Source organism: Dermacentor variabilis, chromosome 6, assembly GCF_050947875.1.
Source record: "Dermacentor variabilis isolate Ectoservices chromosome 6, ASM5094787v1, whole genome shotgun sequence".
In the NCBI taxonomy this organism is placed as follows: Eukaryota; Metazoa; Arthropoda; class Arachnida; order Ixodida; family Ixodidae; genus Dermacentor; species Dermacentor variabilis.
In genome coordinates this window covers 144,660,225-144,674,821 of record NC_134573.1, presented here as the reverse complement: position 1 = coordinate 144,674,821, position 14,597 = coordinate 144,660,225, and the positions used below count along the sequence as shown (strand labels likewise).

The following is a 14,597-nucleotide window of genomic DNA, read 5'->3' as shown; positions in this document are numbered from 1 at the left end:
CCAGTCATTGAAACCCTATACCGGCATCAGCTTTCATGTGTAGGGGCGAGATTTCGGAGACAAATGACGCTGCGTGAATTTCACGCCCCTTCTTTAACTACAGATTTTCAGTACTTGTCACATTATTCGGGTAGTAAACCCTGTCAGCCGCGAGCACTTGAAGTCACAATCACTAGACTACACTGCCGAATTCCATTGCTAAATTTTTACTAACACAGAGCTGGTCTGGCTCCCTCACCGAACTATCCCTCTTGTGGGGAACATATGAAACAATAGATAATTTTATCATTGATTGTCAAATATATTCTGAACTGCGAAAAAGGACATTGGAAACGCCGTTCCGCCTTCTTAGATCAGATTTAAATGTTCAAAATTTGCTATCTTTGGGGTACCTCGACCTTCGGGCACAGCGACAGGAAGGTTGGCGATGCCATCCAGGATTTTATTGCAAGGTCAGAAGGATTTCGACTACAAAATCACAACATAAGGTTTTGTTACATTTCCACAAAATTCATTATAATAGGTGTACTTTTGTTTTCATTTATTCCTACATTTTATTAAAATCGTAAGCTAGAATCCTGCCTATTACTTCCCATATATACCTCCTGTTCATGAATTTTTTTACGATTATTTTATCGTTCTTTCTTTTTCTTATTGTTATATCGAATTATCCGGTCCTTGGCCAATCCCCCAGAGTGGGTATAAGCCACTAACGTGTAGGGGGGGAAGGGGTGCTATACATTTACATCTAAAGGCGCTTCTGCGTGGTTTGTTACCCTATACAATTGGCGGAAGGGTAAGGGGGAAGGAAAGACGCGGGAAAAACAATGGATAACTAACGCAAACGCACGAACATTCAAACACAGGTGCTGTCGCCAATTTGAGAGTCTGCGAAAAAAAATTTGCCCGATAGCGCAGCTGTGAGCTCATCCCGCTTTAAAATGCAATATAGCCTCGTATCGGACCAGTTGTTGCATTTCGCTTCGCTTTTAGTAAAGCAGCGTGAAACCCACCGAGGGAGATCACTAGCTATGGCGTTCTGCTGTTGAGAGCACGTGATCGTGACCAACGGTGATCGTGTGTCCGTGCTCTCTCTCTCTCTCTTTCTATATATATATATATATATATATATATATCGACTTTTACCTTGTCTTTCAACCTTCCCCATCCTCTCTCTGTGTAGGGTAGCAGCAAACCAGATTGTCTGTTGCGGTACACCTCCATGCCTTTCTCTCTTGATTTCCTCTTTCTTCCTTTTGTGATTGACGTTCTGTCCGTTGCGAAACGTTGCTAAGGAAATTTTTCTTCGCGCGCGTTATCACGGAGTGACCTCGTTGCATCAAGGGGCTTCCCTGATTGTCCTGCAGTGTCGAACGGTCTTACTCTTTCTCTTTCATCAGAACTGCACATGGACGGCCGTGCCGAAATCGCGGCAAACCACGAGACACGTTTGATCGGTCGCGCTCTTCAGGCCAGGCTCATCACGCGGTCGCTTTAATGGCTTCTCCCTATCAAAGCGGAACACTCGAGCGCTTAATATAGCGATTTACGTCACGACGTCACGGTCACAAGGGCTTGCCCGAGACACGAGTAGAAGCAGCCGAAACGCCATTTCAATTCGATGTCACTTCATCGTCGCATCTCTGTCTATTGGCGGCGACGGTATTGAGATAACGGCTGAACGCCACGCCTCTCTCAGCCAGCTGCCTGCACTGCTGCAAGTTTCGGGGAATTCCCCCACGCGTATACGCTCTTGTCGCCCCAAGCACCTTGATAAAGACGACATTTTGGCATTGTTGCGCGATGTACCCTAATTAAAAGCTTCGGCGCTCTATACAGTCGTTTTCCTGATTCTTCATTTTTCAAGTCCACCCGCTGTTAATTGTCGCTTACACTGTTGAATAATTTACACCCCTTATAGTAAAAAGGGAGTAAATCAGTCGGTAACTCACACCCTTACATCCAAAAAAAAAGTGGGTAAGGATGTGAGTTATGGACAGATTTACACAATTCTCTTATATTTTTCGGGTGTAAATTATTTTTACAGTGAGTGGCTGTGGCGTTATTTTGATCTACAATAGGTCGCGGGTTCGATTGCCTGCCGTGACGGTCTCATTTCGATGGGAGGGAAATGCAAAAACCCTCGTGTATGTACCGGCCTTTGGACGCGCGTGAAAGAACCTCGTGCGGTCAAAATTGATCCGGGGCCTTCCGGCACCATATGAAGGCCCTCGCGACCCACTGTGGCGGTTAGGGGTGTTAAACTCAATTATTTAAATTTATTTTCTTAAAGCCCGCGCGTGCACTGTGGGGTCACAAAAATGTGAAAATGACGCTTTTAAAAAAGGTTGCCGCAATGAAGGACTACGCACAGTGCTTGAAACTTCTCGTGTGGCTCAGTGGCTATAGCATTCCGTTTCTGACCGCAGTTAGGTCGTGGGTTCGATCTCCTGGCACTGTGGGCGCATTCCGACGGCTGGCGGAACGCGAGAACGGCGAACGTGTTGCAGTTTCAGAGCACCGGTGAAGGTTTCGGGCTCAATAAGTTACACGAATCAGTCATGCTGCGTCATAGTAGCTGCATCAGCCGAAGTAAATTGTGTCGCATACAGACCGGCCGACGTTTCGACAGGCGGTTCTATCTTTGTCAAAGGCGGCCTTGACACCCTTGGCGGGTCAGGGTTAGCGCGTTCTTAGAGTGACGTCACGTGGTGTCGCTGTCCCGTTAAACCTTACTTGCCAAGAGAGAGTGAGAGAGAGACAAAAGGGGAGGAAAGACATGGACGTTAGCTAGTGTAAGTACCGGCTGGCTACCTTGTGCTGGGGAAAGGGGTAAAGAGAATAAAAGGTGAAAGAAGAAAAAAATTTCAGAAAGATTCACACAACTCGATGCCACGCGCTACAACGTTCAAAGAGGGTAGCACAATTCACAAGCCCCTAAAAACTTCTTAAGGCTTTGAGTGCCGAAACCCGTCTGGACCAAAGGATGACAACGCGACCTTTGGCAAAGATAGGTCCACCTATCGGAGCATCGGAAGCCCATCTGAGGCACTTTACCTCTGTTTAAACACTTTTATCTCACCGCGTGTTTCCATCTGTCAGCCTGCGTCTTCGGAAGAATTGGTCATGATTACAGCGTTACAACATAACGACTTCTGGCCACATGCGGACGGACAGCGGCGTGATTTTGGATCTAGCTTCTTCTACTTCTTCTTATACTCTGCTCCGCGGCGCCATAAGCCTTGTCATTCTTATCAGACGACCCGCAGTGCCTGACATTGCACGCCTACGCGCGTCGGTGCAGCTGCAAATGAGAGCACGCGATCGGGCCTGTGAGATATATAATTGCTTGGGCAATTAGCGAGGTCATTGCAGTGCAATCGGGATGTAAAGATTCGTGGCCATTGTCAACTTATCTCTGCGCACAAGTACTGCAGTCCAGGCGCGTGCCTTGATGTTTCCCATATCTGACTTGCTCTCTCTCTCTCTCTCTCATCTTTAGTTCTTTCTCTCATCCTTTCGCGCAGATAAATACGAGGGAATCGTAACTCAATAAACCTTTCAGTATAGTCGCAAACATCTCCGCAGTGCTCTCCTTCTCTCTTCGTTTTTTTTCTTAAGACGGTGTTTGTATATCAAGAAACTTGTTTGAACTGCCTAACTGAATTTTGACTGAACTAAAACTGTTGAAAGTTCGCGCCCAGTCCAGGGCTCTTTCCCTCTCTTCTTTGTCTGCGTTGCGCTGCTATTGAGCAAAACGAGGGAATCGAAGGAAAACTGCGGCGTATGCACCGAGGCTCTGCCAAAAACTGCGTTCCTGATAGCAGTGGAGGATACGTCCTTGTCGGGGTTTTCACGCTTTAGCATTGTGCAGATTAAAACGGCCTTTCGACAATGTCAGAGCGAGAGCGACGGTGAGGAGGAGCAGTGTGACGTACAGAGGCACGTGACAGGAGGCGTGGCGGCGGCATTTCGCAGCGCTGTGCGTCGCAGTATTCTGCATAGAGGAAGCTATTAAACGCGACGTCCATGGATAATCATCAAAAATAAAGAAAGAAGTCGCAGTTTCGCCCGAAAGGCGAAGCATCGATTCTGATAGCAAATTAGTGGACAGCTATACGAAGTAAGGATATATAGTATTATCGGCCGTGCAAACTTTTAAACATAGGCAGAATAACTAAGTTAGGAAGCATCGCGTCACGCGCGCACAAGCAAACGTGAACATATTTCACTCGATGACGGCGGAAACTCGCTGTCAGAACGCTGCGGTGAGGAAACGCGGCAGTAGCAGCGAGCGAATTAACGGTTTGCAAGATAGCCAGCGCACCTGTCGCACAACAGACGAAGCTTCGGTGCTCTGCGTGCGAGAGTACGCGACTAGAAATTGAGTTTCGTTTCTCGGCTTCTGCCTGGCCTCTGCTGCGGCAGCCGCGTCTGTTCTTGACTGCGGCAAAAATAATTGAAGACGCCGTCACTCCGTTCTCGTTTTCGTACATGGCATGGACCTCCGACTTCTCGAAGCGTACCATTCAAACTGATCGTGTGTAGCAGTATCTGCTTTCTAAAGCTGCCGCTATTCGCCTGGCTCGTTGAGGCTCAGCACGGAAGGAAGAAGACTACGTTATATATATACATATATATATATATATATATATATATATATATATATATATATATATATATATATATATATTTGGAGACTGCTAGCTGATGCCAGCACGGGACTGGTGAGAGCGACATGCACTCCTTCAAAAAAGAGCGGAGTATATGTCGTCGAAACACAGTGCCGATGTCTCGCCGAGTGACCACACTTGGTTACGCAGAATGGCCGCGCGCAGTGACCACCGTGCAAGGCGGCTCGCCTGGTTTGCTCTTTGCTGCCGACAGAGCTAGTATAGAGAGAACCAGCTCTATGTTCATTTATCCACGACATAATTGTACAGACGCTAAAATACTCACGAAAATAAACGCTTTATGACTAGCGGTGTTTTCATGGCAAGCGCCGTCGGCTGTTGCTTCGACAACCGAGATCTAGGCCTACCGGCCAAAGAGATCGGCGGATGCCAACAAAGTCGGTGGGCCGAGCGTGATGCTCCGCTTAGGATAGTTTACCGTGCTAATATGGCCCATCTGCTACAAACTGAAGTTTCACAGAGCTGTTTGTCTTGATACGACGGTGGTTCTTCGCTCACGGAAAAGTCCCAAACGGCACGCCGTTCTCTCCACTGCACTTCTCGTATCTAACGATCTAGAGGGCGCTCGTGACATCCGTGTTCGCGCATGCGCAACAGCATTTTTGCAAGCCGTCAATTCACCTTCGTGCTCCCACTCGAATAAATGCAAAGTAAGCCGAACAACCGCAGCGCAGCGCGGACTCTGTACCCATCGCAGATGGTTTTCAAGATACAGCGGGGCCGCTCGGAGTAGAACGCGCCCCCTCCTCCCTCCCCTCCCCCGAAGTCCTGCGCGCGGCGGAAGGCGGCGCGCTTCCTCCCTGCTTTTGTCCGCTGCGTGCGCGAGATTGAGCTGCGATCGCCGGCTCACCCTCGCATGGTTCACCTCACCGGCTCATCGCCGGCTCACCCTCGCAGATACAGCGGGGCCGCTCGGAGTAGAACGCGCCCCCTCCTCCCTCCCCTCCCCCGAAGTCTTGCGCGCGGCGGAAGGCGGCGCGCTTCCTCCCTGCTTTTGTCCGCTGCGTGCGCGAGATTGAGCTGCGATTGCCGGTTCACCCTCGCACGGTTTTTTACTCGCGCACGCAGCATACGGCACGCGGCTACGATTTTATCGTTCTTGTACTTTGTGCGGAACCTCACGGCGACGCCTACGGCATAAATTCGCCTGGAGTGTCCATGTGATTACTATCGCAATAGAAAGAAATTGAATCACAGGTTTCGACGTTCCAGGACGACACACGTGCTCTTTAGAATCCTTTATAGTGCACATAAATCTAAGTACGCTCTATATATAGCATTCTTGCATTCCGCCCGCGTCAGAATGCAACCACCGGAATCGGACCCTCGGCCACCTGCGCAGAATGCCAAGAGGACAGGGCATTCAAGCCACACGAAGACCGTCTTTTATTGAACTGCGCTCTTAATTTACAAGAGCCAATGGTCGTTAGCGCACAAGCGCTGGCTGTTTTTCGTTTTATGCTTTATCTTTGCAATCTTTCGGCACGCGTGTCTCTGGTAGTGACAAGCACCCCTTTCCGTTTTGAAGTGCGCCCGTATGTCAGTGCAATCCGCGATGTAAGCGTCATCGCATGTCTAGCCGTTGCGGAACCGCAGCGCAGAAGGGGTGTTGCGAGACCCGATGCATAGATAGCCTTATCATGCACTGCGCCCAATGTAGAAAACGGCGTTGCGGAGAGCTTATTCAACCGCAAAATGGTGTGATTACGGTGCTGACAATCACGCGGAGTTGCTAAAGCCGGTGTTGCGACACCTGGAGCTGCAGATAAGCTTGCGCATGTCCTTGCGGCAGTGTTTAGTGCACAATCAGCTTTGCACACCGATATCTCGTATCCAACGGCGTGATCGTAAGGTCATTGGTTACGTGCACCGTATATTCTTAATAGTGAACGCGTCAAAGATAATTTTCGCAGCAGACCTATGGAGCTTTGCTGTACCACTCATCGAATCGATCAAATCAAACGCCGTTGCGATGAGCTTAGGGTTAGTTTTGATCACCTGGGGTTCTTTGACGTGCAGCCAAATCACGGTATGCACACGCGTTTTCGCATTCCGTCTCCGTCAGAATTCGTTCACCGCGGCCAGGCTCAGCGGCAGAAAGCCACAACTACGTAGACACTCTGGCGAGTGAACCAGTCAAAACCCACAGAGAGGATTTGACACTTTCCTGCCAAAGACGGCCACGCTAGCGTGACGCACACCTCTGGACACTATATTTCGTAGGTGCGAAAAATGCGTTTATCACATGATATCTCCGCTACTGTCGCCGCTGAGCGCACCACTCTGTAATTAAAGCGCTTATTAACCATGTCTCACTTTGTATATAAAGCAATTTACAGTACTAGAATGCAAGCATAAAAAATAGCATTATTGGTTTTCGCTGCATGTTTAAACACCTGGTGTTCTCGTATTTATTTACTTTAACATTTTTTGAATGTTTGTAAACTAATTTAGTCTCTAGCTCAAAATTATGCTCCAAACACTCTCCTCTGTACTAAATGTAGAAAATTTCATTCATGTCGTTTCAGCAGTTGTCTATAGTCACAGTCTTCCTGTTTCTCACATGTATTTGGGCTAGGAAAAGTTTCACCTGCAAGGCGCAGCATTGATGCGATAGCAAATTCTTTGACAGTTATACAAACTAAGGTTAGTAGTTCTTATCGACCGTTTAAACCGCTTGAAATATTCGCCTGCTAACTAAATTAACAAGCACCGTGTCACACTTGCACGAGAAAACATGAGCGCACCTCACTCGATGACCGCGGACACTTGCTGTCACAGCTCTGGCGCAATGAAAAGCGGCAGCAGCGGCAAGCGAATCGCCCTTCGTACTGCCTCTCGCTTTAATGCCAACTAGGTGCGCGAAAACACAGCGCGCACCTAGATCAGGCTTCTCGGGTCACTTAGCGTTTGCACCCGCCGCAAGAACCTCCAAAAACCACCTCCAGGGCTCGCGGGGACGCGCCATGCGCAGCCCACGCAGCCGCAGCCGAAGTAGAGAGAGAGAGATGCAAATAAGAGAGAGGTAGGGAGGTTAACCAGAGTTAAACCATCCGGTTTGCTACCCTGCACTAGGGGAAGGGAAGGGGAAGTAAAGCCGGAGTAGAAGAAGCGATGGGCGCTATCTTCCCCCGCTATCTGCCAACGCCAACGGCGGAAATTGGCCTGGAGTGTGCATAAAATTGCTATCGCACTAAAGATGACTGCATACGTTTGAATCCGGGCCCGTATTCACAGAAAAATTGGAGGACGCTTAAGCTTCGCCTTTAAGAGTGGAACGCCCAATAGCATTCAAATTTCCCTGACTGCTTCTCGCGCTTCCCGGAAACTGCAGCTTACGGTAACCGTAATGTTTTCCTGGAAACGCTGGTGGCGAACGCTATGCTCAAAGGCGATCTTTCTAGTTATTTTTTTTAGTGGCAGGAGCATCGAGTGACATTGTTTCTTGCGCGGCACTTCCGGTTCAGCTCCTGAGGCGACCGGGGTCAAAATTAAAAATAAATCAAAAAAAGATATAAAAAATAGTAGAGCACAAAATTCATGGTTTCCATTATAGGTGTGATATCAGAGCATGTTAGTAACAAGTTGAATAACTGAAGTGCCTGGAATAATTAGAATTAATTTGAAATCACTGATTACCGCACACCAAAGCACAGACTCATAGACTTCGAGACCCGCCACGTGAACCGCCACGTGGCGAAATTCCTGGAAACCCGGCAGTAGAAAGCGGAAGTAATTACATCGGTAATGACGTCACACACAAGAATGTGTGTGACACAAGAAAATAGCTGTCTGGCATAGACTTAACATCTGCCTAGCAGAGCATATGTGACGTCACTCCCTCCTCTCCCGCTTCCTTTCTCCCGATGCGCACCTGCTCGTTCGCCCGCTCGCTTGCTCGCAACAGCTTCGCGCGCGTACTCGTTGCATGCTCTGACGTCAGCGCCGGAGAGGACCTGGTACGTTCACACTGAGGAATCCGGCGTCTACAGCGAATGGAATTCTCCTGCCGCCGAAAATCTCGTAGTTCACACTGCTTGCGGACCGCGCCGCCGGAAAAACATACAGCGCCATCTGCCCCATAAAGTGCTAACCTCCAATCAAGCGCGGGATATCCCGGATGTTCGCGCGGCTCGAAATTGCGCAATTGTCTCCGCTCGCGTCGAGTTCGTGTGTTTATGTTGCGCGTCTCCACCATTACTTGGAAAGACAATGATGAACCCCGAGCAAGAGGAGGCAGTACTGCTCGGCCTGTTGGCAAGCCCCTTTCTGGCGATGCATGACGCGCAGAAGCATTCGCCGAAGCTCGCGACCGATCTTGTGCCACAAGTCGTCTTTCAGCACGTTGTCTTTGTGCTTCAAGTGGCGCTTATCGTAGAGGACTGGGTGGTTGCGCACCAGTTATATGAGCATTTCGGATGTGGATGTCGCGGTGGACTTTGATGACTGCGACGACTGCGACATGGCGTGAGACTCGGCCGCCATCTTTGGAAGTTCTGTTTCGCGCTCCCCGATTGGTCAGCGCCGCGCGGCGGCGAGGCAATCCGGCGGCAGCTGCCGCAAAAATCGGTACGGGAGCGATCGGCGTGGAAGGGGCTATTCTGGCGGATCTCGCCGCCGCCGAACTGGGTTCCGCTGAACTGGGCGCCGCTCCAGACGCCGAATGTCTCAGTGTGAACGGGGCGTAAGGTTGGTAAGGTGCGCTTCGTGCAGCGCTCGATAGGGAGCTGAGCCCCGCAAGGTGGCGCGCGCTGCGCTTCCTCCTCGCCCTCCCTCGCTCCTCGGAAAGACGTTCGCTAACCCAAAGAACACCAACGCCGAGGTGCGAGTGTCACTAGGATACACCTAATTCAAAGACCAGGGTCACCTACCATTTCTTTTTTTGTTTCCCCCACGGTGGGCGCCGCGGATGTGCGAAGGAGAGCGCCATCTGGATGGGGTTGCAAGGAACTGAGCGGTGCGCCCCGCGCCTATTCAGACAGGCCTCAAACGACAGCCGGAAAAGGGGCTTGTGTTTAAGTTTCCGCGTAATGGAATTTTGTTTTCTCGTATATTCAGATTATATTCCGACGCTATCATGTCTGGAGGTTGCCTTTAAGCCGTACTTTACGAATTTCCTGACGTATTTTGCTTTGAGAAATTCAATTAGCTCACTAACGTCTGTGCGCCACGCGTAGGACCTGCGTGAATGGGGATGCGTGGTTCGGGAGTTTTCTCACACGGAGAAAGTTGCTGAAGCCGACGCCGACACGAACGCAGGATTTTCTGCGCCATGGGGCCCTTAAGAGGAAGCTTCAGATCGGGCCGAACACCGATGCGGCCTATTCAAGTACATGTAAAACGCAAAAAACTTTTTCTGGGATTACCGCTGGACCGATTTTAATGAAATTTGCTGCATGTGAGAGAGAAAGTTAAATTCTAGAGGCTGTCGGAAGCATAATTTTGATTAAGTGCCTGAATTTTTTTCTATTGTTGAATTTTCAAGAAAGGGTGAGTTAAAAGAAAGTTTAAGCACAAACTTTACAAATTACAACTGTGCACCTAGAACAGATATCGCAGTTCTGTATAAACTCCACCATTACAGAGCATTCAAAGCGAACAAATTTGATATGTCAGTTTACATCTTACGCAAATTTTTTATGTTATTTACAAAGGTTTTGCAGAACAGTTACTCACAGTTTAGTGGTCTATTTGAAAGTCATGCATAATATATCAATTTTGTCTGCTTTAGATGTACTATTAGGTTCAATTTACAGATTGTTATATATTTTTCATTGCTGAGTTAAAGAGTCGTAAACTTGATATTTTCGTTTTCTGAAAATTTTGTATTTTTGTCAATTCTTGTTAAAGAAGTGACAACCTAAATAAAGAATTCCCAACAAACACTCGCCAGGCTCTAACTTTTTCTGTTAAATGCAACAAACCTCATTTCTACAGTGCTTGCAGAGAAAAACGATTTCGCCTTTCCCATGTATTTAGATAGGAGGCCCCTGGCTGAATCTTCCTCTTAACGCTGTCGCGTTAAAATTGTGTACATGTAATAGGGTGTCCTCGCTGGATGATGTTCTTGCGCGCGCCATTAGTGATAGTGGCTGACATTATAACGGTTTGGTCGCCGTCGCAGCTATATGTTCAATTATGGATGGCCATAGGGCAAGTTTTATGAATAAGGGCCCGAAGTTCTCGCACGGAACTACGTGGCAAGGGATATCCGACACGTGATTGACCGCGCAATGCGACATTCATGACGTCACACTGTCGAAGCCGAAATTTGCCTCGTGTGATTACTGTGGTAGCGAGGAGACTCTTCGACACCTTCTCTGTGACTGTCCTCGCTACAATTTACAGAGACGATCGCTTGAAATCGCGATCGTCCAAAGTCCTCTAACACAAGAACTTGTTTTAAAATGCCGAAATCACAAACTATCGCAGCGGAGGGCGTCGAGGGCACTGTTGCACTTTTTAAGGGCAACAGAATTGGACATGTGGCTGTAGCCTGAACAGATGTTTATAGTGCTGCAAGTGCTACTGCGCTGTGTAGTGACGCTATACGGTGACAGTATTTGACTGTCATTGTATGTCTATGCTCCTTTCTTTCTTTACCTCTACTTTGCTATAACTTTACCTCCCCCTCCCCTCTCCCCCAGTGTAGGGTAGCAAACCGGATCTACCCATTTGGTTAACCTCCCTGCCTTTACCCTTTTCTCTCTCTCTCTCTCTCTCTCTCTCTCCTTTTGTCCCAGATAAGCGCACCCTCGGGCTGCAACTGTACATGCCGTCCTTCCTTTCTGTATCGCTTCGCAGATAACCAGTACTTCTGCGACTGCAACCTGACGTGGGTGGGCCGGGCGTTCACCAACTCCAACTACCTGGAGAGGTTCTCGCAGCGCAACGACATCACGTGCAACGCGCCGCCGCACCTGCACGGCACGGACGTGCTGACGCTCACCGACGGGAACCTGGGCTGCGCCAACCTGGTCCCGCTCAGCACGCACTGAGAAGCCCGCACCAAGCTGCGCCCGACACCACCAAGGAGCACCGTGCATGCCAGCTAGTCTTTCGTCGAAGACCTCCGCACCGCGGCCAAAGCCGCCCGTGTGTGTGTGTGTGTATTTATGAGTACAACGCCCAGCCGCCGCAACCTCCTGGACTGAAGAGTGCTTCGGACCATTGTTCGAGACCGGAACGCGGCGTCGAAGGAGCGCGCACGTGCGCGCCGCACTGCACCGGCTCGCGCGCTGGTGACAGTTTCTCGTGAGCACCCCATTCAACAAAGGCGCTCTTCGCATCCGACGCCAATCAATCCGCGTTGTGGTCGCGAGAAGCTGGTGAACAAATGGCGTCGGTGCCGAGAGCAGATCGCTCGCTCGCTTGTCGTTCACGGTCGTGGATCTGTGATAGATCGGACACTACCCCCCCTCCCCCCCCATCGTTATCGAGCGCAATGCGCGATGTCACGGTCGCATCGATGTGGTCCACGCATGTGACCGCGTCAGCGCTGACCTTTCCAACGTCGTGGACACGATTATACAATTGTGTGTGCCCTCTTTCCCCCATCCCATCCCCTCTCTCTTTTCTTCCTCCCATTATCTTTCTCCGATAACGTCGTGGACACGATTATACAATTGTGTGCGCCCTCTTTCCCGCGTCCCATTCCCTCTCTCTTTTCTTCTTCTCATTATCTTTCTCCGATAGCGCCTGACACTCAACATATGCAAAGTGCACCGCGAGCTATATCCAAGGAACATGTTGGCAGACAGGCGTCAGGTTTGTGCCAATACGTGCGAGAGAAAAAGGATCCAGTTGGGCCCGTATGCTGTCGATCGGTCACTTTCTGGAATAATTTCACTTTGGCGCGACGTAATGTCAGCGCGAAAGTTTTCTCCCGAATTGGAGCGGCGAGGGATCCTAGCATTAGATAATTTTAGCGTACCGTTAGTGTTCTGTCGCTACCATCACCGCCAACACTTCGCTCAACTACGCACGCGCAGTAAACCCCGCTCATGGGCGCTCGGCGACAGGCGGCGTTGACAGCGGTAATGTGAGAACGGTCATGCTATGCCATAATACGATTTTTTTTATCCGAACAGACTTGAGATACAACTTTTGTCATAAGAATGCGGACTACGTTATTGCCTGCGAACGATATGCTGACTACAGGTTGTATAAATGAGCTCCTTTGTATTCCAAAAGATCTAACATGTGTGGGAATTGAAAGAACTTTCATACTCACCGTCCAGAGGTACATGTAAAGTCAGGAGCAGCCGAACGATATGTATGGGGAAGGCGTGAAGTGGCCCGTATATTTTTGGCAAAGGCTGTACAGAGGGAGATTGAGCAAGACTTGAATTGTTCGACAGGGGCCGAACGAATAATTTCTCCGGAACCAACGTTTCGGAAAAAGCACTGGCCGACCACTGTTGATCGCCTCTAATGGTTTAACGACTCCTGAGCGCACTGAAAGTGATATTTCCGAAAGTGACCCATTGAACATACAGCACCTGATGAGCCATGCGTGTCAGGTCACCGCACTGCTACGTGGCCACCAGTATAAATGAATCTCGCGTATGTTTGTCAACACGACGCAGTAATGTCCTTCGTTTGTTTCATGAAAATAATGTTTTTTTTTTTGGCGAAGCACAGACGTTCACACTTCTGTCTGGAACGCTCGAGTGTTGCGATGCAGAGCAAAAAAGAAATAGTATCACACCAGCTACGAAGTTGAAGATTTTTCAGGCTGGATACCGCGTGACTCTAGCGTCCGAGCAGCCATCGCTGCCTGCAGCATTACCTCTCAGGCCAAGCACCAAACGTACATTACCGTAATATTTGCTTCGTAGCGTAACACTGAAACGCTCAAGACACAAGTGTGGGCACCTGACCTATAAAAATGTTTAGACCCTTAAGGGCGTTTTCTTGTCGCACGGGTAACACCTCTGCCGCTAGGGCCCTAAAAAACTTTATAGGGGATGACAACGAAGCTCTAAGTTCTAACTAGACGTGCGATGACAAACGACGTAGTTGAAAACTATATAAACATTCTAACAGCCCTGTGAAATTCTCTTATCGGATATTTCTATGCGCTCAAGGCTGGCAGAATGATTAATGGCTTTCAACTACGTCTTTCGTCATCGCACGTCTAGTTAGAGCTCCGTTGTCGTCGCCTATAAATTTTTGTAGGGCACTAACGGTAGGGTTGCTACCCGTGCGACAAGAAGACACCCTTAAGAGTGTAAACATGTTTAGAGTGTGTACACCGAATGTCTACTACACTAGGGTGAGCAAACAGTAAAGTCGCTCAGATAGGTAACCACGACGAAATTGTAAACGGCCAACGTACATGTTCCCCTGTAAAGTCGCATTCGCATTCTACACGTGTTGCTCAACCTAGCTGAACTCAAAACAACAGCTGAAATCCTAGGACACCAGATTGCTTTAAAATCAGTTATATATGTCATTCGGTGGCACGGCCTTCATTTCTAATTATGATGTACAGTTGTTGTAAGGCTGCGATGAACTCAACTCATTCTCAAGCGTCTAATAAATGACTGAATTGACATCAGCTTCGGCTGGCGTGCGGCTCCATTTTTTTGTCACGTTTTCCATGTCCACTTCTAACACTGTTCTTCCTCAAGTAGCGAGGGAGGTCATGTATGCGATGACGGTATTCAAATTGGGGCAGCAACAGGATCCACATCGAACGTAAGAATTGCAAGCGAACACCGCGCTTCCATTCTCATCTGCTGTCAGACAACCTGCAGATATCAGTTAATTCATCGCGTGAATCGGCGTCACCACGTGCATTAGCATGAAGAGCCATGTATGTGCACCGAACCGAACACTTTCCAGAGAAGTGAATTGATCTGCTGCGCAGACGTTTCAATGAGCTATAAGGTATACGTT

The 14,597-nt window shown here is 49.0% G+C and overlaps 1 protein-coding gene across 1 annotated transcript in view; it reads left to right on the top strand.

Annotated features, from left to right (window-relative positions):
• LOC142585392 (uncharacterized) overlaps positions 1 to 14,253 on the top strand; it is a 36,808-nt gene extending 22,555 nt beyond the window's left edge. Inside the window, exon 3 of the mRNA XM_075696122.1 lies at positions 11,499 to 14,253. Within this exon, the coding sequence (XP_075552237.1) occupies positions 11,499 to 11,692 (194 nt within the window). The 3' untranslated portion in view covers positions 11,693 to 14,253. The remainder of the gene's footprint in view (positions 1 to 11,498) is intronic.
• Positions 14,254 to 14,597: the final 344 nt, after the last annotated feature.